The sequence below is a fragment of the Haliotis rufescens genome, unplaced genomic scaffold, assembly GCF_023055435.1.
Source record: "Haliotis rufescens isolate VD_foot unplaced genomic scaffold, xgHalRufe1.0.p SCAF_5, whole genome shotgun sequence".
NCBI classification, from domain to species: domain Eukaryota; kingdom Metazoa; phylum Mollusca; class Gastropoda; order Lepetellida; family Haliotidae; genus Haliotis; species Haliotis rufescens.
The window spans coordinates 26320488-26345923 of NW_025964223.1; the positions used below are offsets into that span (position 1 = coordinate 26320488).

Here is a 25436-nt window from a genome sequence, read left to right on the forward strand (position 1 = left end):
TGCAGATGTAGTCTTTAAATCGCTATTGACCAATGTCTCACCTCAACATCATTCGTCACCACTCGCCCCTTTCCGTAACCTGCAGCTTGTCCCGGAATAACACGAGTTGGTCACGAATGACCTCAACATAACCGCTCGCAGTCACCTGACTTTCGATTGTTATCCGGATTATAACCTCGCGATCAAAACTCAATGATGATGTGTATCGCTAAGAGAAGGGATATTTTTTTTAAAAGCGCACTTTGAATTATTGTCATTACTGTAAGTCATATTACTTTACAGTCATCTCTTTATTTGTATAAGCACATGCACGTGCAGCTGTCTTCATTTATTAAGCGTTTAGTGATTCTATTTCAAGTGGCGAGGACTAGAGATTTCTGCATACACATTGTGTATTATGAAGATATGTCACTGACAATCCTTACAGCAGTATATCATGCGGTCATCGGTGTTCCATATCCCAGGCAATATATAACTGTAGTAGGTATTCATGTATTCCTAAAGTTACAGTCTTGCTTTATGAATAGGATAAAACACGCCTTATGTTCTTATGAGATTTAAAACCCGAATCGGACGAATAAAACAGAGGGGCGTCGTCAGTCCGAGGATGAGGGTTTTCAGTCTCATGCAAACCTGAGGGGAAGTGTTTTTTCCAAAAAACAACATTCATCAACAATAATTTTTTTCAAACATAGTTTCCATGAACCTTCGGAAACGGGCGTAAAATGTCTCTAACTGACGTTCATGTGGTTGAGACAGGTTCTAACTGGCGTACATGTGGTTGAGACAGGTTCTAACTGGCGTACATGTGGTTGAGACAGGTTCTAACTGGCGTAACTGTGGTTGAGACAGGTTCTAACTGGCGTACCTGTGGTTGAGACAGGCTCTAAAACGCATGTTGGTGTAGCGCTTGAGTGAAGCACTGGGCTACAGATACGAAAGTTTCAAGTTGTATCCACTGACATAGGAAGACAGCATTTGTCATTTTATTTGACATCATTCCGCCCATTTCCTTATGTAGATGGTGTTTAAAGGCAAAATAAATCTCTAGCGAGGGACAATACAGTTACACCGGAACTGGTATATATATAAAATCACAGGGATATTATAACATCCCCGTTAATGAAATTCAACCCATTGGAGAAGAAAAGTACGACGTTATTGGAGGTTTATAAAGTTCTGTTATTGTATAAGATGTTTGGTAATTTACATATAGATACACGCGAGGGGGTAGATGTGTACTTTGAAGTATTGTTGAGATACCTTGTTCAGATGTATGTAAATGTAAGTGTTATTTATTAATGTAAGAAATGTCTTTATTTAGAAAAATTAAAGTGTAATTGTTACAGGTTGTACTTACTTATTAGATTCTGTTGTTTTTTTGCATGTTGTTATTGACATTGTTCCAGTTTGACATGGCTACACAGAATACCAATATTCTGAAAATCTGAGAACCATTTTGATATATGTCTACATATTTTACATCTATGCATGAATATTATGTACACACTTATAACGTCCATATGTACCTCTTATACCGCTGACTGTTTCAACCCTTAACCTTCATACCACTGTCAACCCACACATTCATACCACTGTCAACCCACACATTCATACCACTGTCAACCAACATCCATACCACTGTCAACCAACATCCATACCACTGTCAACCCACACATTCATACCACTGTCAACCCACACATTCATACCACTGTCAACCCACACATTCATACCACTGTCAACCCACACATTCATACCACTGTCAACCAACATCCATACCACTGTCAACCAACATCCATACCACTGTCAACCCACACATTCATACCACTGTCAACCCACACATTCATACCACTGTCAACCCTTAACCTTCATACCACTGTCAACCAACATCCATACCACTGTAAACCCACATCCATACCACTGTCAACCCACACATTCATACCACTGTCAACCCACACATTCATACCACTGTCAACCAACATCCATACCACTGTCAACCCACACATTCATACCACTGTCAACCCACACATTCATACCACTGTCAACCCACACATTCATACCACTGTCAACCGACACATTCATACCACTGTCAACCAACATCCATACCACTGTCAACCAACATCCATACCACTGTCAACCCACACATTCATACCACTGTCAACCCACACATTCATACAACTGTCAACCCTTAACCTTCATACCACTGTCAACCCACACATTCATACCACTGTCAACCCACACATTCATACCACTGTCAACCTGGTGTGTGAATAAATCCATGTGTGCTGAGATTCCTCTTGTGTATTTTATTAAGTAATTTATTATTGGAATTTTAAGGTGGGTTTGAAACTGATTACTGCCACGCAATTGCCTTGTCACAATACTTAGGCTCTAGTATCTTCCAGTGATAGTACACTGTTAGGCCCACACAACACAATAGTTACTCCTAACGTTATAATCCACGTAACTTAGACAATACACCCACAAGCAGTTAGATCCAAGGTCCATACACGATACTTGCAGTAAGTTGTTAACTCAACATCAACTTAATTTGAATTGTGTATTTTCTCGTCTGTTTTACACAATCAACTAAATGTCCTCACAGCTAAGGCAACGTTCTTTAATGTCCTCACAGCTGAGGCAACGTTCTTTAATGTCTTCACAGCTGAGGCAACGTTCTTTAATGTCCTCACAGCTGAGGCAACGTTCCTTAATGTCCTCACAGCGTGGACAACGTTCTTTAATGTCCTCACAGCATGGACAACGTTCTTTAGTGTCCTCACATCGTGGACAACGTTCTTTAATGTCCTCACAGCTGAGGCAACGTTCTTTAATGTCGTCACAGGTAAGGCAACGTTCTTTAATGTCCTCACAGCTGAGGCAACGTTCTTTAATGTCTTCACAGCGTGGACAACGTTCTTTAATGTCCTCACAGCGTGGACAACGTTCTTAAATGTCCTCACAGCTAAGGGAACGTTCTTTAGTGTCCTCACAGCGTGGACAACGTTCTTAAATGTCCTCACAGCTAAGGGAACGTTCTTTAGTGTCCTCACAGCGTGGACAACGTTCTTTAATGTCCTCACAGCTAAGGCAACGTTCTTTAATGTCCTCACAGCTAAGGCAATGTTCTTTCATGTCCTCACAGCTAAGGGAACGTTCTTAAGTGTTCTCACAGCGTGGACAACGTTCTTTAATGTCCTCACAGCTAAGGCAATGTTCTTTAATGTCCTCACAGCGTGGACAACGTTCTTTAATGTCCTCACAGCTAAGGGAACGTTCTTAAGTGTTCTCACAGCGTGGAAAACGTTCTTTAATGTCCTCACAGCTAAGGCAATGTTCTTTAATGTCCTCACAGCTAAGGGAACGTTCTTAAGTGTTCTCACAGCGTGGACAACGTTCTTTAATGTCCTCACAGCTAAGGCAACGTTCTTTAGTGTCCTCACAGCGTGGACAACGTTCTTAAATGTCCTCACAGCTAAGGGAACGTTCTTTAGTGTCCTCACAGCGTGGACAACGTTCTTTAATGTCCTCACAGCTAAGGCAACGTTCTTTAATGTCCTCACAGCTAAGGCAATGTTCTTTAATGTCCTCACAGCTAAGGGAACGTTCTTAAGTGTTCTCACAGCGTGGACAACGTTCTTTAATGTCCTCACAGCTAAGGCAATGTTCTTTAATGTCCTCACAGCGTGGACAACGTTCTTTAATGTCCTCACAGCTAAGGGAACGTTCTTAAGTGTTCTCACAGCGTGGAAAACGTTCTTTAATGTCCTCACAGCTAAGGCAATGTTCTTTAATGTCCTCACAGCTAAGGGAACGTTCTTAAGTGTTCTCACAGCGTGGACAACGTTCTTTAATGTCCTCACAGCGTGGACAACGTTCTTTAGTGTCCTCACAGCGTGGACAACGATCTTTAATGTCCTCACAGCGTGGACAACGTTCTTTAGTGTCATCACAGCGTGGACAACGTTCTTTAATGTCCTCACAGGTAAGGCAACGTTCTTTAGTGCCCTCACATCATGGACAATGTTCTTTAATGTCCTCACAGCTAAGGCAATGTTCTTTAATGTCCTCACAGCTAAGGGAACGTTCTTAAGTGTTCTCACAGCGTGGACAACGTTTTTTAATGTCCTCACAGCGTGGACAACGTTCTTTAGTGTCCTCACAGCGTGGACAACGTTCTTTAATGTCCTCGCAGCTAAGGCAACGTTCTTTAATGTCCTCACAGCGTGGACAACGTTCTTTAGTGTCCTCACAGCGTGGACAACGTTCTTTAATGTCCTCACAGGTAAGGCAACGTTCTTTAGTGTCCTCACAGCATGGACAACGTTCTTTAATGTCCTCACAGCGTGGACAACGTTCTTTAATGTCCGCACAGCTAAGGCAACGTTCTTTAGTGTCCTCACAGTGAGAGCAAAGTTCTTTAATGTCCTCACAGCTAATGCAACGTTCTTTACCCCCCCCCCCCCCAAGAATTACACGAAGTATTAAGAAGTTTTAGAAATGTCTCTCGAGGTGCAAAAACGAAATTGCGAACCATAAATGTATCTTATGAAATTTTAAAAGTTTAAGAAAATATATTTGTATATTTAAACTGTCTAGCGAAATTAAAAACGATATTGTGAATTTAAAAGAAGGTTTTGACCTGTATTGCGTGCCATAAATAAGGGAACAGTCTTAATACTGAAAAATGCCAAAGCCCTTTGGGAATAACGACCTCGTTCACTGTCTGTCAAGGGACCAGATTCGAAAAAAGCCGAAAACAGATACTTCAGTTCGACTTAAGTTTCGGAACACACTTAGGCGCTAGTGTGTAAGTCGGTACAATTAAGGGATGGTGTGTACATCGGAACACACGTAGATAACTTTGAATGAAACAAACAACTGATTCAAATTGAAAAGGAGTCCTCGTGAGATGGGAGATCCAGAACCTGTGGAAAATCTAGACTTGCTTCATTTAGGGCTTTTGCACCACAGAGCGGGCTGGGCAGAAGGTACATTATGGTTCAGAACTGACTAGTGTGTGAATCGGAAAGAATAATCCTGTCGTTTCACGGGGACAACCATTTCCTTATGACATATTGAAACGTCATGCACAATCAGTCACATATACTCAGCATGTATCATCGTCTTCGAATTGCACAGGTCGATGCTCATGTAAATCACTGGATTGACTGGTCCAGAGTCGATTATTTACAGACCGGCGTCATATAGCTGGAATATTGCTGAGTGTAGCGTTAAACGACAAACAAACAATATATTAAACAAAAACAGCACTTCTTCGAAGCGACAGTCTTGACGCTTATGCATGGGCGTGGATTTCACTGGCGCAACACTGGAGGCTGACTGGATATTACTTTATTAGTAGGGTATATTTACTTCCCCGATAGGCAGTTTGCATTGTCATCTCACGCACATCAATCGATTAAAATCAGATCTTAGTTCTCGCTACGGCTGAACAAAGATCTGAGGGAATCTCATGACAGGTCACGTCAGAACGACCTTTCGCGAACTTTGACCAACCAATGAAAGGACTAACAAGACGCTGACATTAGCACGAGTTTCAAACTGGCGACCATTCCAGACTACGCTTCAAAATATAGTTCTCAATTCCAAAACTGAAAATGTAACTAATAGATGGCCGAGATTGTATGTCTGTACTTTCCACGGCATATGGAAAGTCTCTTTCGTTTGAAATGTTTATCCTACTGAAACGAGAGATAGATGATGATTTCGACGGTATCAGTCGTTCATTCCGTAAGTGTCGTTCAGAATACCCCGTGTTAACCTTTTCGAGATTGCATGATTAGAAAACACATTCCAACTGTCACGTACCCGATCTGTTAAACGACTCTCTGATTGGTCGAATGAAAGGTCGTTCTGACGTGACCTGTAATGGGATGTCCTCAGATCTATGTGTAGCGGTAGCGGTAGATCTGATTTTAATGAGACTGACTCCCATCAAGAGACGACCATGGTGTATGTACCCGCGCTGCTGGGACTGCTGTTGACGGCCGCATCATGTAAGTTTTGTCGGCTATTCTCCAATTGGATGAGTGTGTTGATTGCAACAGTTACTGTTTTCCATTATAATAACACGGCGCAACTAATCAGGGATAGATCGCAGATTTTCTACTTTAGTGAGACGCCTGATGCTAGGGTTTTGCCATTCTCGGTGCAACGCTTGTGCCAGTTCCAGTAGATTGTCTACTGGTGGGTCCCGCTTCCGCCCTATGATCTCCGAAATGTTTCAGGCCTGACTTTTGACGGGCCAAAGGATTGTCGTGAAGGCTTTCTACCATATTCCCGAGGCAAGAGAGTTAACTGACTTTAAAAGTCCAGTTTCCACCCTTGCCGAACTGGGCTGGAATTACTGGGCTCGATCGTTGCGCCACCAGTGGCTATTACCAGTTATGTCCCTACTAAGCCTCTCCTATGGACCAATCAGATGCCACCTCTCGTATCACTTGCGTTTGCTTCACACAAAATGGTGGCGCCCGGTCAGGACGATCTGATCGATAATCAAAATCTATATTGTGATAAAACGGGTCTTACATCGCGAAATGCATCAAATCACGTTAGCACCTTGATTAAAAACATGAAAAGATTTGGAAAATATCTGCCGACAACGAGTTGCGGTGCAATGATTAGCAAATCCTGCAATCGACCGCGAAATCTGCACGACAGTTCATGAACCGGATTTCGATTTCGGTGCGCGATTTTGATTCGACTATGCAAAGAGTCGTTAGTCCAGCCAAAATGTAACTCCATAATACCAGCCTAGTTCGGCAAGGGTGGAAACTGGACATTTATAGTCAGTTAACTCTCTTGCCACGGGAAGATGGCTTTCTACTGGATTAACTCTGTTAACTGTCGAGAACTGTGTGGTCTTGCGTTGTCATCCATGTAGACGGGTCTGGTAGCCAGAGGGTGGTTACATGGGTTTGGATCCAGGATTTGACGGCGGTACCTATCACCCATGTCCAGCATGCAGTCATAGGAGAGGCAACACGCCGAACCCCATATCCTCCAAAGGGGATTATGGGACGAATGTCCATGGGTGTAGGCTGTGTTTCTTTGCACCCAGACCCGACTACACCGTCTGAGACACCGAAGAACCTGCTCTCATCCAACCAGTGCATGTTCCTCCATGTCCTCAGGTTCCAACCACGTCAAACACCATGCCAAACAATACGTCAAACACCATGCCGAACAACACACCAAACAACAGGTCAAACAACACGTCAAACACCATGCCGAACAACAAGTCAAACAACATGCCAAACAACACGTCAAACACCATGCCAAATAACACGTCAAACACCATGCCAAACATAACGTCAAACACCATGCCGAACAACACACCAAACAACACGTCAAACAACACGTCAAACACCATGCCAAAGACCACACCAAACACCATGCCGAACAACAAGTCAAACACCATGCCAAACAACACGTCAAACACCATGCCAAATAACACGTCAAACACCATGCCAAAGATAACGTCAAACACCATGCCAAACAACAAGTCAAACACCATGCCAAACAACAAGTCAAACACCATGCCGAACAACAAGTCAAACACCATGCCAAACAACACGTCAAACACCATGCCAAACAACACGTCAAACAAAAAACCGAATAAGTCAAACACCATGACAAACAACGCGTCAAACACCATGCCAAACGGACCTTGACGACCTTTTCCTCACCACTTTGCCGATGTTTATGTGTCAATCGCGAAAAGCCGTCCAATCAAATTATTGATAGAGATATCTTGTGAAAGATATATGGTGACGTCACAGATAGGTCCAGGGTCTTTGGTAATCGAGAATGGGATTTTGGGGTTTCGTTTACATGGATCAACACATGCATTATAATTTGCTGTGTATGTGGTGAGGATTGGAGTCGAGTGCGTTAATGGTTGAGTGAGTGAGTGAGTGAGTGAGTGAGTGAGTGAGTGCACGGATGAGTTGGTTCGGTTTGACAATCGTAAGACAAGCATAGTCTCCTCTTCTGCCAAGCATGGGTTGCTGGAGACTAATTCTAACCCGGATCTTCACGGGTCCAGTGATCACTCATAACGTAGTTCATAGTAACACAACTCATGCATGCGGGGAATCGAACCTTATACCTGGATCTGGAGAAAATCAGTTAGCCTAGAGGAAGTGAGTGTGGTTTAACGCATAAATCAGTCATATCACAGCGTTTCATCTTGAGGTGGGAGGACAGTTCGAAGTGATGCGGGTCTTAGACATCTAGCACTTGAATGAAACACTGTGAAAATATAATCTTCTTCATGCATATGTTGTTGAAATGCCATGTGAATCTGATCTCTTGAAGTGTCGCTGTCGTATGTATTAAAACGTAAATACACATCGGGATTGGAACGATAGGTTTTATTCGTTTTCTTATAGACAGAATCTAGTCTTTATCGACGTTCCCTTTGCGCGTGCGCTACACAGTTACGTTCGTTGAAAGGTATGTGTTAGGGCCTTTAAGCACACATGTGACTGAGTTTAAAGAAACCTAATTACTGAGGAATATGTTCTTATATAACAACTGAAGTTCAACAAACTTTGCGAAACACCTGCGCATGAGTCATTCAGCGTGACTCGGACGTTTTAAGTTTGTTCTTCAAGGAGCTCGGCTAAGTCTGACATATTTGAGAGACCGTGCACCAAGATTATACTGTACATAAAAGCCGTACATCGGGTGAGTCTACATGTCTTTTCAGTTTAACCATTAACAAACAAATTGAAAAAATTCCGAAAAAAGTAACACGTTCATTCGTTCGAGCAACACCACTTTAAGCATTTGAATAGCTGATCATCCTTATACGTGCATGTATTAGTAATTAAGGCAGGCGTTTTAATGTCAATTTACAAAAATGTAAATGTTTTATTTCGGAAATACCTTCGTATAGTTGATACCGCAAGACAGTTGTTTTGAGTTGTTGTTGCTGTTATTTCTTTCGTGTGCATGAATAAAACTCAATCTTTTCAGGGTGATTGGTAAAGAGAGACCCACCATAAGAATGTGGACAAATGATATTTGCTCATTCGATCCGATCATGGTGCACTGTTATATTCCGCAACTTTCTTCGTATTGTCATCTTCCCGAAGCAAGGGAGTTAACTGACTCTAAAAGCCCAGTTTCTACCCTTACCGAAGTCGACGGGAATTTCTGGGCTCAATCGTTGCGCAACCAGTGGCTATAACGAACTATGTCCCTCCTACTGACCAATCAGATTTTACCTCTGATATCAATTTTATTTGCTTCAAACAAAATTGCGGCGCCGAGTGAAAACGATCTGATTGATAATCAAGATCTATATTCTAATGAAACGAAGTGCATCAAATCACATGAGCACCTTCATTAAATATATGTTTTAGGCTAAGTTGCTTGTACACATACATTGCAAATCCTGCAATCGATCGAAATCTGCACGGTAGTTTACGAACCGGATGTTGATTTCGTTACGCGATTTTGATTGGACTATGCATAGACGAATTAGTCCAGCCAAAATATAACTCATAATTCCAGTCTATAGTTCGGCAAGGGTGGAAACTGGACTTTTATAATTAGTTAACTCCGTTGCCTCGGGGAGATGTCATATTGTTAGTGTGAAGTTATTCAGTCTTTGAACGGGTTTATCGCATGAATAACTGTAAAACTAAATGATAAAAGTAGTTGTGATGTCATCTCTAATATTCTTCTTTTTAACCAAACGCCCTGCAGATGTTACCGCCCAGACGGCGTGTGTGGCGGGCATGAGGTCCCTCCTCACCAACACCTCGGCCTACTGGTTTGGGACGCGGTACGAGACGGACTGCCCACCTGGCAACGTTGGCCTTTGGTGTAGAAGTAATCGTGAACCATCCAGAACCTCCCTCCTCACTCGACTGATGGGAGATGGCGCCACCGACCCCAGCGGTCTAGCCTTCGTCATCAACGTCAGGTACCCTAATACACTTCCAGGTAAGCGAGAGGCGGTGGGGTAGCCTTGTGTTTAATGCGTTCGCTCGTCAACCGGGTTCGATTCCCCACATGTGTACAATGTGTGAAGCCCATTTATGGTGTCCCCCGCCGTGATATTGCTGGAATATTACTAAAAGAACCGTAAAACCTCACTCACTCACTCCAGGTAAACGACCCTTAAACTATGATGGCGTTTTTCCTTTCATTTTACTAAGTCATGAAGATAGAAACACAATTTTGTAATTTGAATAACATATCTTGAGAAAATGATTTGTTTAAACATTTCGTCTCTACGTTATTGAATACGCCCAGCGGTGTTACGAGTTTTGAATATTTGTTGACTAAATAGAGCCTGCGGCGGCGCATTTTATAGCAAGCGCTAGTTAACAAAAGCACTTTTATTTTTTATTTATTTTTTATTTCGTGCTCCCATAGTGTTAGATCACACTACCCTTTACACATATTTGTATGTGATTTATTTTATTTTTAGTGGATGGATCTGACCGTGAGTACATCCCTCCTTCCCTACTCCTATACTCATTCATTCACATATGAGACGCCGTTTTCCTAATGTTTAGCTATTTTATTATATCATTAATTCATCAATAAATGAATTTATATCTTAACAATGTTTTAGTATCTTAAAATGTATTTTATTATATTACAAAATCAGAAGTTATTTTAAAAATAATAAAATCGATGTAGTGATGTCAATAATTCATTTTATGTTGTCTTATAGTTCACCTTCTGATAAATATGTAATATGAAATATGCAAATCATTGTGAGAGCTGACTCTCGTTACGTAATGGCTCTTTCACATTCTTTCATATGACGTTTCATATTTCATCTTTCATCATAAGAACACGCGTTTCTTTGTTGAACGCCAGGTACATACCCTGGCTGTGGGAGGATAGTGGAAGCACCTTTGAAAAGACCAGAACATTTCTGCATCAACCCCCTCTGCAACTCCGTGTATTCCCCTTTCGACCTGCGCGAGGAACCGGGAGTGACGTGGCCAGCGGAGCAGAACGCCCTCTACACTGTTATGATGTATGACCCCGGTCCGTTCTTCATGCATGCGCTCTACGTCAACGTCACCGGCGGCAGACTACAGAATGGAGACGTGGGTGACGTTTCCTCAATACCAGATCGGGGCCATGGGTGGCCCAGTCGTCTAAGGCGCTGTTCAGAGTGGCGTCCCTTTGATACGACAGAAACCTATGGTTGTGGGATCTAATCCCGGTTCGCCCCGATCATGTTTCTAGGTTTGCACCATACCCGTGCTCGTGGGTTTCACCGAAGTGGTAAACGTATGAAAGCTGCATCACTTCGGGTTTTCCTCCCACATTAAGCTGACACGCCGTGATTTAAATGGAATACTGTTAAAAGCTGCGTTAAACACAACTCAATCACTCTATACAAGATAAACTGTCAGGAAAAGAAAGTACATGTACATACACCTGAAAAATGGATTTCACCTTAAAATTCCAAACGTTATCAAAACGATACTTGGCTGACAAAAAGTTGCCGAAACACTGCAAACTAAAGGTCCATTTCTCCATTGAATAACCATTTCTTGTTTGTTTCATATCTAGTCACCATCAAACATGGGGTATACTTTCTGTGCCCGGCAGTGTATATACTTCACTAAAAAGCCAAGAATCCATCATATGGTTTCGCCCAAATATAACATGTGGTTTGATTTTAACACGTTGAACTTATTTCTTTTTTAAATAAAATAATGAAAAAGCTCCAGTTTAAGCGATGAGGGGATATAGATGGCCCATTCAGCAGATTCTTCTGATGGATGGGCCATCTATATCCCCTAATATCCCCACAGACAAATCAGTGGTTGACACAAGGTCACATGATGTGCCACGTCCCACGACATGCAACCAACCAATCGGAGTCGAACCACCTGATCCTATTTAAAGCACCTTTTCAAGCTTAGGTAACTGGGGACCTATTCTAACCTGCACGTGGTACATCCCATCTTCCCGAGGCAAGAGAGTTAACTGACTTTAAAAGTCCGGTTTCCACCCTTGCCGAACTAGGCTGGAATTACTGGGCTCGATCGTGGCGGCACCAGTGGCTATTACCAGTTATGTCCCTACTAAGCTTCTCCTATAGACCAACCAGATGCCACCTCTCGTATCACTTGCGTTTGCTTCACACAAAATGGTGGCGCCCGGTCAGGACGATCTGATCGATAATCAAGATCTATATCGTGATAAAACACGTCTTACATCGCGAAATGCATCAAATCATGTGAGCACCTTGATTACAAACATGAAAAGATTTGGAAATATAAATGCTGACGAGTTGGCGGTGCACATGCTTTGTAAATCCTGCAACCGACCGAATTCTGCACGACAGTTTACGAACCGGATTTCTATTTCGGTGCGCGATTTCGATTGGACTATGCATAGACTCATTAGTCCAGCCCCCCCCCCCCCCCGTAAAAAAAAAGAAAAAAGAAAAAGTAAAAATAAATCAATTGAACTAACTATTGCAAAAGTAATCGCTATTCACCCCAGCCATACTGTGATAAATACACCCTAGACACATACACTGCATAGCTTCGTGTCGGAAGTGACGTCACCAGCTCAATCCCCCTTATTATTAACTTAGCACAGAATTTCATTAGCTCATTAACTTCGATATAAACAGGGAGACTAGCCTATGTTGTCAATCACTGGATTGTCTGGTCCAGACTCGATTAATTACAGATCGCCGTCATATAGCTGGAATATTGCTGAGTGCGGCGTTAAACAACAAACAAACAAAAACTAGCGTATACGAAGCTAATATAGACTCCCTGATATAAACAACCAGTCAGATAACCTCTTTTGAACGCAAATTCGGCACAGTTCTACATCGTCCTGTTGTATTTGAAACGACACGCAAACGTCGAGCCTAGCAGTTTGAAACATGATTTCAAGAACGTCAACAGTATGCAAATAATTGCTTGGACCTGATGTGGTCTGACCTGACCGAGGCCTAAACTGGCCTCTGTTCATTACTGAAACGTGCGAAACGTTAAATATTACTATTACCAAACGCCATCTTGTTTTCTAGCAGATGAGAGTCATTATTCATCCCGTGACAGGTTTATACAGATCATGTGACGAATCAGTATTCAAGGTCAGTGTCAGTCACGTGACGTAGGGGTAGACAAGATTGACTTTAACACCTTTCAACATAATTAGGTCGAATCTAGGATCCGAACCATGGGTCAACGGATTCTATCCCGACTGAGGAATACGGAAACACATGAGGAATTTATGATATCTTTGTTCGCCTGCAAGCGTCCTCGGTCCGGCTAGGGGGTGGGGGTGGTGGTGGTGGTGGTGGTGGTGGTGGTGCAGATTAACCAATGGAATTGCAAAATTCTCAATATAGATATAACAATTTCATTCTAACCGGATTGAAAACAAAGGTGTTTGGCAAATGGGCTCTAGATAATCGAGGATGGATGCTTTCGTACTTCGGTGTATCTTTCACCCCAGGTCAGTTCGCACCCTGGCCGATTCCAAACAGGGTTCAGTTCTTGAGGCCAGTTTGAAAAATGAAATCAAAATGGCTGTATTTCTTAACACACCGTTACATGTAGTACTACTGTTACACATTACTTGCGAAAATACAGTGTAATTAGTATAGAGCGGTTATAGTCTGATGCTGTCTTTCGTCCGTATTACATATAACATAGTTAATCAGGAAAATTCCATCTTCCCGAGGCAAGAGAGTTAACTGACTATAAAAGTCCAGTTTCAATCCTTGCCGAAATAGGCTTGTATTATGGAGTTACATTTTGGCTGGACTAACGACTCTATGCATAGTCCAATCAAAATCGCGCACCGAAATCGAAATCCGGTTCATGTACTGTCGTGCAGTCGATTGCAGGATTTGCTGAGCATGTGCACCGCCAACTCGTTGTCAGCATATATTTTCCAAACCTTTTCATGTTTTTAATCAAGGTACTCACGTGATTTGATGCATTTCGCTATGTAAGACCCGTATAGATCTTGATTATCAATCAGATCGTCCTGACCGGGCGCCACCATTGTTTGTGAAGCAAACGCAAGTGATACGAGAGGTGGCATCTGATTGGTCCATAGGAGAGGCTTAGAAGGGACATAACTGGTAATAGCCACTGGTGGCGCTACGATCGAGCCCAGTAATTCCAGCCTAGTTCGGCAAGGGTGGAAACTGGACTTATAAAGTCAGTTAACTCTCTTGCCTCGGTAAGATGGAAAATTCACAAACTGAACAAAGTAAAGGGAAAGTACTACTCTTTTTCAGACATCCAATGGCAGAATGAGCCGTCCATCGCTTGTATTTAGAGCCTACAAATGAAAGTACAGGGTCCTGTTCCACTAAACGATCGTATCCTTGAGGCAGTCGTCACTACCATACCATACACCCTTAACAGTGGCTTACAACAGTCGTTGCCCTAAGATTGCTTCGTGAAGCGGGGCTCAGATGGGGTGACCTAGAAGAAATGTCTCTTCCTGCCCCATAGCGTTGACCCTTGTTGATGTCATCAACCACTGGGTACAGCTGACAGCGTGCGGCACCTTACAGTACTCACTCGCTCTCACAACTCCAAACATTGAATTTTCTGAAGGCGTTTTCGCTTTGACCAGGTCATTAAAACACACATAACTAGCATTAAAGGTATCCATTAAGTGTTCCAATAATTAGAACGTGTGCGTAGAAAAACCTAAATACGTCACAGTGGAATTCCCTTGTTGTCGTATTAAGGTCACATGTTACTTTAGGTCTTCAGCCTTTGTCATCGCACGATGACCTTCTTTATTAATAACGTAGATATCTCCTTCCTTCCAGACTATATTTCCCTACATTGGGCCTGGAAACCCCTTTGACCGGGTCAACCCTTACTTGTGGCTCGTGTTCAAACAACAGAGGCCACTGGACGTCTCACTGATCCCCAGCGTCCGGAACGAGATCTACTTGGAGGAGCTTATATCGCAACTTGGGCTCTCGAGTAAGAACTACACTTTATTTACTAAGATTATTTACTCTTTATTCTTCATTTGTATCATTTGAAACATCACGACCTAAGCTGAATCTTTCAGCATATGCCACTGTCCCGTGTCTTCAGTTGATACACAAAGATGGGTGATTTTACAGTAAACTTCGTATGAATCGAATTTTGCGAAACATTTGTGGTAGCGAAACTCTTCCCAAGCTGTTATTTACTGAATTCGTTTGGATACAGTGACAATTAACTTTTATTCTCCAAAATCAGATGCTTATTTTCAAAGGAGGAGTGGAAAAAATGTATTTTGCACACGTAACTTAATGATTTTCGCCTCATATGTAAAGGTTGTATTAATATTTTCTCGGGATAAAACGTAAGTATTTATTTGAAGCAGCAATAAATATGATTACTCACTCCCCCGCCGATATCGCTTGGTGGTTCAAGATTTCGCTCATCGCATCGTAATCCCGGGTTCGATGCCCCACAGAGCTACAATGTTTGAACCCGTTTCTGAAGATCTTCTCCGTGACATGGCTGTAATGTTGCTAAAAGCGTCGTAAAACTATACTCACTTCAGATAAACTGTATTAAGCAACCTAATTTTGAGTTGTTTGCGTACAAATAGGAATGACAATAAACCCCGACAAATATGACAACGCTGTACGAGATTTACCCCATGTAGCCTTTTCAGCTTGCGTGCCTGCATGTCTTCACAGATCGGGGCATACTGATCGGATGCAGGCATCGCGATCACGTGTGAAAGAGTGCTAGGTCTCGCTTTATTTAACTTAAACATGTATCAGTGCATATATGACATGCGGCACACCTTGTCATCACATGGACAGGTGCAAATTAGAAGTCACCCGAAACAGATTTGTAAGCACTGGTTACAAAGGGTCACTCATTGGTTTAATAAATAACCCAATACCCAGACGTCCATGCTTAAAAGAAAACTGTCAATACCCAAAGTGAATGACAAAATGTGAGTACAACTCATTAGTTCAAATCTTTACCTGCCCAGGACACATGGATTCTCTGTTGTGCACCAATCCCGACTTCGTAAAGGCTAGTGAAGTACTTAGTATATACTCTTTATCCTTGGTTTCAGCGCAGTCGTATGGCATCAACGTGGCCATGACTAAAACGGATGAGTACGCCGCTGTCTTCCTCCGCTCAGTTGGTTTTCTGAACAGATGTCCAGCGTATTATGGACAGTGTAAGTTGTCCAAACATCTACCGTTAAATAGGTTAAATTATGGTCATAATTACTCCAAATTGTAAAAGGTAAATATTCTATTGTGTTTAATTGTATCGTTGCATTATGGAATGATACCCGCAGTGTGGGAAGTTATCTGAAATCTGCAGCCCACCATGACGGGCCAGTAGCTCTTCAGCAGTCGTACCCCCAGGCGTCAGACAACAGTAGTATGAGTTGCATTGGTCTGTACTTAAAGATTATGCTTTAATGCTTTTAATTAGCAAGCAACGTTGTCAGCTGGGAAATGCCAACATTTCAAAGACGAAGAACTAATGGGACAGAATTAATGGATATCAACTTCTTTATCATGAGGAACATAACGTATATGCTTACTCCTCCATCAGGTGAATACATGCTATGAGGCAGAGAACATATATCTGTACCTGTATGAACGACAAAATGAGTAATATAACAAAGCCAACGGTTAACTAGAGGTGATAGGTGATTAGCAATGGTTGTGTTTCTCATTATAAAGATGTTGACATCCATAAATACTCCACCTTATGTGTTTCACTTCTAAAGGCCATTAAAAAAGCTTGAGGAAGAGCTTATTTTTCCAAAACGACATTCGCCTTTCAGACAATCTCTGTAAACATATGTTGCTGAAGGTTGTTCCCAATTTTAAGCCTATGTCTTTTTTACTAAGTTATTTTAACAAGATTCCACATATTTAGCAATATTAAAGTATTAAAACAAATTCAAAATTGATTGAAAACTGCTCGGTTGAGCTGATGTTAACTTGGGCTGTGCCATGTGACTTTCATCGACTCGGAAAAAGTGTGCGGCTCTGTTAGGGCGCAAGTTATAAGGGACTTATTCTTCCTCTCAGAAATCCAAGTGCAGCCTGTCTTCTCCGTGGCAGGGTATAAGGGATGTATTTTCCCGAGGGATGTATTTATTTTCCTCCCAGGCTGTATACATAGTATTTTATCAAGATCATGTGAACCAATCAGATCTCATCATTTTGACATGGAGGTATGACAAATTGATTTGTTAACTTCACACACAAGGCACTAATAACACTGTCGAGATATATGGTGAGGTGAGGTGAAATTGGGTTTAACGTCGCGTCCAAGATTATTGCACTTATATAGTGACGTGCATGTACGTGTGTGTTTGTGTGGACTGATGCCGATTTATAGTGCTAGCACACTGAGATACCATGCCGCAGTTTAACATGAATACCCCACTCAGACACAGTATACTGACTCCGAGCCGACCAGTCCTTGTTTTAGCCCCTTAATGCCGAGCGCCAGACAGGGTAACAACAAGTACCATCTTTTAACGTCTTTTGGTATGACGCGGCCGGGGATAGAACCCCGGACCTTCCGCTCTCCGGGCGGACGCTCTACCACTAGACCACGGAGGCGGTCCGATATATATGGACTGGGAATAGGCAAAACCCCTCTTTGTAAGTTTAGTAACGCAGATGAAATATTACCGATATTAGATGATACGAGCGTTTTATCACTTGCGGTATACATTCGTGTTATCATATCAAAGATGGGTTCACATTTCTTAACAAATTCACTGAAAAATAAAATGATCAAATGTTAACAACATGTTTATCATCTAGGGTTGAGCAACTACATTCAGGAAAGAGGTGGACTCCCATCCCTTCCCGCGTGTCTTGATCTTAGTGTATCCATTGACGTCGGCTTCACGGCCCCCGCTATAACGTACACATCGTGCGGAACAGTGTATCAGAAAAGGTGGGTGCTCATATGACCCCGCTATAACGTCCATATCGTCAGGAATAATATATTGTAGAAGGTGGGTACGCTCACAATCAAATGAACACAATCAAATGAAATTAGACACAGTGATCGACAAAAGCATTGTCGTCATTGTCAGCATTAATTCAGTTCAGTCACTGCACTTGTGTAGCCACAAGGGGGCGTCATGGTCAGTACCTGGTCACACCACCTCTTGCAGCCGTCACTGCTCGACACCTCCTTGGCACAGATTGCACAAGTCGTCGGATTTTTTCGTGGGGAATTCTTCGCCATTCCTCCTGTGAGGCGGTGGCGAGTTGTGTCAGTGTGTGGGGACGCTGGTGACGGACGCGTCGATCAAGTTCGTCCCACAAATGTTCAATCGGGTTGTGATCAGGTGATTTGGACGGCCATGGAAGGACATTGATGTTCTCATTAACAAGGAAATTAACTGTTGCACGTGCTGTGTGGGGCCGAGCGTTGTCATGTTGGAACAGCTCCCTCTGGCGGTCCAAAGTTGGGAGGAGGTGAGGACGCAGAATTTGGTCTATGTATCGGTTTGCTGTAAGAATAGATTGCCCTGGACAACCACTAACTATGATCTACCCGTGTAGGATATGGCTACCCACACCATGACACTCCCTCCACCAAATCGGTTCATCTGTCGAACGCAGTTCGGCGCAAAACGTTCATGTCGACATCGGTATACACGTTGTCTTCCATCCCGGAGTTGAAGAAGAAAACGTGACTCATCGCTGGACCAAACGCGTCGCCAGTTCCTGAAATTCCATGCCTGTACTCTGTTGCACCACCGGACACGTCGTTGACGGTGTAGACGTCTCAAGACAGGTCCAACTTTTGGTCGTCTCGCTCGAATTCCCACTTCCCTCAGACGATTTCTGATGGTTTGGTCGGAAATTCTTCGCATACCAGGCACTTGTCCTGCAGTGTCCGTTGCTGTAGCAAATCGATTCCGAAGGTGATACAACCGGATGTACCGATCCTGAGCAGGGGTGGTCACTCTTGGTCTTCCACTTCTGGGATGATCTTGAGTCGAATCAGTGCGGGTAAATCGATCCCATAGTCGAGATATGGTGCTTTGGTGAACGTTGAAGTGTCTTGCAACGGCAGACTGGGACTCTCCTGCTTCCAAACGGCCAATGGCGATATTTCGGTCAGCTGCAGTTAATCTAGGCATTTTTCGATCTCCGTTCACGCAAGAAAATTCGTAACGAACTGATAAATTTTGTACGGTCTTTAATAGTCAGTGTCTCTACTCTTGTTTCCAACATTTTGCACGTGCATTGTGCTGAAAACTTTTTCTGACAGCAATTTCCTGCATCCTTTGCATTTTTGCTGATAAACGTTTACAAAAAAAACATTTTGAGATGTGTTTGCGCGCAATGCACAACAAACATGGCATAATTAACGGGAATCAAACATAAGAATTGTCTTGATGACGATTGCTGGGGAAAAAAAATCTAATTGGAATTCTCAAAACACCCATGCGTTTCTTTTTTCTTCTTTCATGTCCTCTCTATAACGTCCACGTCGTGCGTAACAGTGTTTTACAGACGATGATACTCTCATGTCCCCTCGCCGCCTCCGTGGTCTTGTGGTAGAGCGTCCGCCCGGAGAGCGGAAGGTCCGGGGTTCGATCCCCGGCCGCGTCATACCAAAAGACGTTAAAAGATGGTACTTGTTGTTACCCTGTCTGGCGCTCGACATTAAGGGGCTAAAACAAGGACTGGTCGGCTCGGAGTCAGTATACTGTGTCTGAGTGGGGTATTCATGTTAAACTGCGGCATGGTATCTCAGTGAGCTAGCACTATAAATCGGCATCAGTCCGGACTAGTACAAGCAGCCACAGACACACACGTGCATGCACGTCGCTATATAAGTGCAATAATCTTGGACGCGACGTTAAACCCAATTTCACCTCACCTCACCTCATGTCCCCTCTATAACGTACGCACCGTGAGTTACAGTGTATCACAAATGATAATACTGTCATGTCCCCACTATAACGTCCACGTCGTGCGATACAGTGTTTTACAGACGATGATACTGTCATGTCTCCTCTATAACGTCCTCGTCGTGCGATAGTGTTTTACAGACGATGATACTCTCATGTCCCCTCTATAACGTCCACGTCGTGCGTTACAGTGTTTTACAGACGATGATACTGTCATGTCCCTTCTATACCGTCCACGTCGTGCGTAACAGTATATTACAGACGATGATACTGTCATGTCCCCTCTATAACGTCCACGTCGTGCGATACAGTGTATTACAGACGATGATACTGTCATGTCCCTTCTATACCGTCCACGTCGTGCGTAACAGTATATTACAGACGATGATACTGTCATGTCCCCTCTATAACGTCCACGTCGTGCGTAACATTATATTACAGACGATGATACCCTCATGTCTCCGCTATAACGTACACATCGTACGTAACATTATATTAAAGACGATGATACTGTCATGTCCCCTCTATAACGTCCACGTCGTGCGTAACAGTGTATAACAGACGTTGATACCGTCATGTCCCTCCATAACGTCCACGTCGTGCGTAACATTATATTACAGACGATGATACCCTCACATCTCCGCTATAACGTCCACGTCGTGCGTAACATTATATTACAGACGATGATACTCTCATGGCTCCGCTATAACGTCCACGTCGTGCGTAACATTATATTACAGACGATGATACTCTCATGTCTCCGCTATAACGTCCACGTCGTGCGTAACAGTGTTTTACAGACGATGATACTGTCGTGTCCCCTCTATAACGTACACGTCGTGCGTAACATTATATTACAGACGATGATACTCTGTCTCCGCTATAACGTCCACGTCGTACGTTACAGTGTTTTACAGACGATGATACTGTCATGTCCCCTCTATAACGTACACGTCGTGCGTAACATTATATTACAGACGATGATACTCTGTCTCCGCTATAACGTCCACGTCGTACGTTACAGTGTTTTACAGACGATGATACCCTCATGTCCCCTGTATAACGTACACGTCGTACGTTACAGTGTTTTACAGACGATGATACTCTCATGTCCCCTGTATAACGTACACGTCGTACGTTACAGTGTTTTACAGACGATGATACTCTCATGTCTCCGCTTTCACGTACACATCGTGCTTAACAGTATATTACAGAGAAATATCCTTTCCTACCTTTTGCAATGTTAGTCTTAATATCATGTAGGTTTTCGGCCTTGGGTTGCAGATAACGAATTTCTCTGTTCCAGCCCAGTAAACGTCACTGTAGATTATCGGAACATGGACCTATTAGGCGCCGTGGAGACTCGGAACTCCCCCCAGGTCAGTCTGGTTCCCCTGGCGATCAGAGGTCAACCCCCCTCGGTCACACTGAGAGGTAAGTGAACTCACACCACCTCCCATTCGGTGGTGGCGGGGATGCTGTCTGGAATATTATGATAGGTTTTGCACACACAAAAATGTGACCAAAGAAATCTAACAAAAAAATCAGTGTATATAATAAGCTGCCGGACAAAACAAATTGGATGTGACCAAACACAGAACAAACGTTATAAAAACATTACTAGGCTGAAAACAGTCGCTGAAGCACTGCAAACTTAAGGTCCAAAACACTACTATGATACCTGTATCATATACGTCGCCATCGAATAACCATTTTTTGTTTATTTCATTATTAGCACCATGAAACATGGGTGTATAACTTCCTTTTGCCCGATGTTTTATATGTGCTTGCTTTCTTATCAAACTGATCAAGGCATTTGTTGCCTTGTAATATCGACGGATTGTATTCACAGGAAGCATGGATGTTCAGTTTGTCTAGGATTTTATTTTATACCTCAGTATATTCACATCTCGAGATATGCTTCTGTCTTCAGACAAGCTGTACACCCTGTTGATGTACGACCCCACCGAGGAGCTGGGACAAACTGACCAGAACGCCTACGTCCATTGGATGGTGGTCAACATCCGGGGTACTGACATCACTTCCGGTGACGAGGTGTATGACTGGCTACTGCCAATGACGTCAACGTTGAATCAGCTCTACCTGTTTGCCTTGTTCGAGCAGAGGGCGTCTATCAGAACCAGAAGAGCTGGATCCTTCGGAGGAACAGACTGCCATCCATATATACCCAGGAGGTACAAAACATCCCAGTTCACTACATGTTCTTGTTGATCGTCTCCGTGGTCTAGTGGATAGAGCGTTTGCCCGGAGGGCGGAAGGTCGGTTGTTCGATCACTAGCCGCGTCTTACTAAAAGAAGCGAAAAGATGGTTGCCCTGTCTGGCGCCTAGCATAAAGGGGATACAACAGGACTGGCTCGGAGTCAGTATACTTTGTTTTGGTGGTACAGAAACTCCTATGGTCATTGTTTGTTGTTTAACGCCGTACTCAGCAATAGTACAACTATATGACGGCGGTCTGTTAATAATCGAGTCTGGGCCAGACAATCTAGTGTTTGACATCATGAGTATCGATCCAGGCAATTGGGCTACGATGACATGCATCAACCAAGTCAGCGAGCCTGACTACCCGATCCCGTTAGTCGCCTGTTACGACAAACATAGTCACCTCGTACGGCGCACGTGGGTTGCTTAAGACCTATCCTTCCCTGGATCTTCACGGGTCTATCTGCCATAGTAAATATATTATATATATTGCGTTCCCTCGCTGTTATCGGGTTCCTTCGCTATAGTACCGCGTATCCTGGCCAAAATGTCATAATGGCACAGCATGTGGATCAGACACAAGCGCTCCTTCAAGTTTGAGAGTGTTACTTGCAAGGACACGACGCTATGGCGAGTGTTATCTTTGTAGTAGTGTTATATTTCATAAATATTCCTAAATTCAACACAGATACATAACGTCCTAGCAATTTGAAAAAAAAATGAATTTCTCCAATCGTCGTCACCAGAAGAAGGACATGGTTCCCAACACCTTGTGTCCTTGTGTAGGTTTACAATGATTCATCGCTTCAATATAGTTTTGGGCAAACGTGCGAGTGTGAACAGGTCTGTATAATAAATTCAGCATTATTCAAAAGAAGATGTCAAACATTATATCTTCTAGATGAAATCCTACATGTGGCAGTAATGTTCAATCAAAGCTTCACCGCACAGACTCATATGGTATTATATACGTTTCCATATAAAGTGTCGATTTTCTGAATCGTGTAACTCCAGTTAACAATGTACAAATAGGAATGACCCACGAAACTAGGGCAACCTAAATGTCTCAAACTTTAATCATAAGTAACTCGATCACGTCTATAGATACAAAAAATGTTGTAGTCAATATGGTATCAACAATATAACACTGATTGTCCGTCTTGTTCTTGTGCAGCGCCCTTGCTTGATCCACACGAGAAACTATATAGTACCAGGGAGACTATACACAAAGAGCCCAATATAGACGCCCAGAAAGTACAGCGAAGGGACGCTGTATAGCTGTACCTATTACGATAATGTAACGACTTATATATGCTGCAGATGCAAGTTCAGGGCTGGAGATTTCATCCGCAAGAACAATCTCTCCCTGGTCGGCCTGAGACACCTGAGAGTTGTCCCCGACACCTACCGTCAGTACATGGCGTACGCCGTGACCAAGCTCCAAACCCGGGACCAGGCCTGTTGGGGACAGGTCGGCGAACGTCCGCAGTGTCCAATTGGCTAGTGAATTTGGCGAATATGTAACCAACCCTGTTTCTTAATAAAGGTGTATATGGTACTGAATACTTGAACACACTTAATCATGTGGTGGTGAAATCCTGTGTCAACTATGTAATGGCTTTTGATAGTGTAACATACCGTGAAAACCTATGAAACAGTATTTCATGGAATAGAAACCGATTCTATTTCTCATCACACTTTAATGGACTTTGATGTAATTTAGCCAATCAGAATGCAAGAAACATTCACCCCTTATCAACCGGAAGCGCATAGAAACAATAATATACCCTCAATACATAACATTGCACGACCCAAATGACGGGTGTTTTTGAACATTAAAGTTTATGCTCCTTCCAAACAGACAAAATACGATATTCCTTGTCCATCAAACGTGACTTGTGCAAGCAATAAACATCATTTGGCCAATACGAAAGCGCTGAATTGATGCCATTTATATTCAGGAATTTTAGACATTTTTATTTTTGTCATTCACTGGCTGTAAGTTCACTGGCAGAATGCACAACACCGTATCGTCAGCCCCTGCCAGATGTCCCTATGATAGAATGTAATGACTGCACTGTTGTAAATCGGGACGACGTTGCAAATGGTTGGATGAGAGTTTGTTTCTTCAACACCGCAATGATCAATAGTCCAACGACATGACGCCGGTCTGCACATAATCAGATCTGGATGAGACAATCCAGGGGTTGACATCATGAGCATCGATCAAGTCGCTTGGGTGCTGGTGGCCGATATTCCCTACGTGTTCGATGAGTGAGTTGGGCTAAACGCCGCTTTGAACGGAAAATTAGTTCCATCACGATGCACAAGATTTTTTTCAGGGAGGAAGGCGATTATGGCGCAGCTAGGTCGCATATACACTTAACAGTTAACACTGTACTGTTGAAACTCGTGAACACAGGAGCTATGTATGATATGTGAGTGGGTGAGTTGGTTTTAACACCGCTTTGAACAGTATTCCAGTTATATCTCGCGTGTCAGCTGAAGATGCAGGTCTCTTTGATGAAACCCACGAGCACGGGTATGGTGCTGACGAACTTAGAAATATAATCGGGTCGAACCCGGATTCGAACCCATAATGATAGGTTTCTTGCGTGTCCAAGGGAGGCAACTCTGCACAGAGAATTGTGGCACCTTAGAGGACTGGGCCATCCTCATTTTGGGGACGAGCTAACAATGGCCAAGGGTAATCATCTAGGTAAAAATGAGATTCGAACCCACGGCAAGTGAATCGCGACACCTTTGAAGATTACTGAACCAAACGTTAGTTACTAACTTACTATGATTATGAACAAAATTATTATTGTAACTCGTACGCTGGTGTGCACATATGTGAGTGCAGCCGGGGTGGTGTATTTTATCCGGCTCAGGCCGCTGGAGAACACAGACATAGGCAGATGATGATTATGCTTTATAAGAATGGATGTGACTGCTGTTGAAGAAATAACCTGAAGAAAAGAACACATCCTTCCTCCTCAACAGCAGCACATGAAGTCAAGTATTTGCAGAATAATTTGCAGGTATTTATAAGTACAAAGCCATTTTGTAAGCATAATAAAACTAGTAGTAATTTAACATTAAAGTTACATAATACTTGAAAAAGCACATGGGCCAAAATGGACCATGTGGTTAATTATTTTACAAATTAGTTTTATAATATAAATTTTTCATTTATTAATTAAATATTAATTTAAATGATATTATATATGTTAATCAATTTAATTCAGAGCCCTAATATATTTATTAATTTCTGACA

At 42.8% G+C, this 25436-nt stretch overlaps 1 protein-coding gene across 1 annotated transcript; it reads left to right on the forward strand.

Moving 5' to 3' along the window:
- The first annotated feature begins 5960 nt into the window (after positions 1–5960).
- Positions 5961–23710, forward strand: LOC124112892. The gene is made up of 10 exons (XM_046473072.2): positions 5961–6020; positions 9742–9981; positions 10472–10486; positions 10870–11105; positions 14831–14990; positions 16096–16203; positions 17822–17957; positions 21242–21369; positions 21869–22130; positions 23480–23710. Exons 1-10 carry the CDS (start codon positions 5972–5974, stop codon positions 23661–23663), a joined length of 1518 nt encoding a protein of 505 aa, XP_046329028.2. The 5' UTR covers positions 5961–5971; the 3' UTR covers positions 23664–23710.
- Positions 23711–25436: the final 1726 nt, after the last annotated feature.

Coding starts and splice junctions, on each gene's coding strand:
- LOC124112892 (XM_046473072.2), top strand. CDS start 5,972: ATGGTGTATGTACCCGCGCTGCTGGGACTGCTGTTGACGGCCGCATCA. Junction 11,106..14,830: donor GCAGACTACAGAATGGAGAC/GTGGGTGACGTT, acceptor CCTTCCTTCCAG/ACTATATTTCCCTACATTGG. Junction 17,958..21,241: donor GGAACAGTGTATCAGAAAAG/GTGGGTGCTCAT, acceptor TCTCTGTTCCAG/CCCAGTAAACGTCACTGTAG.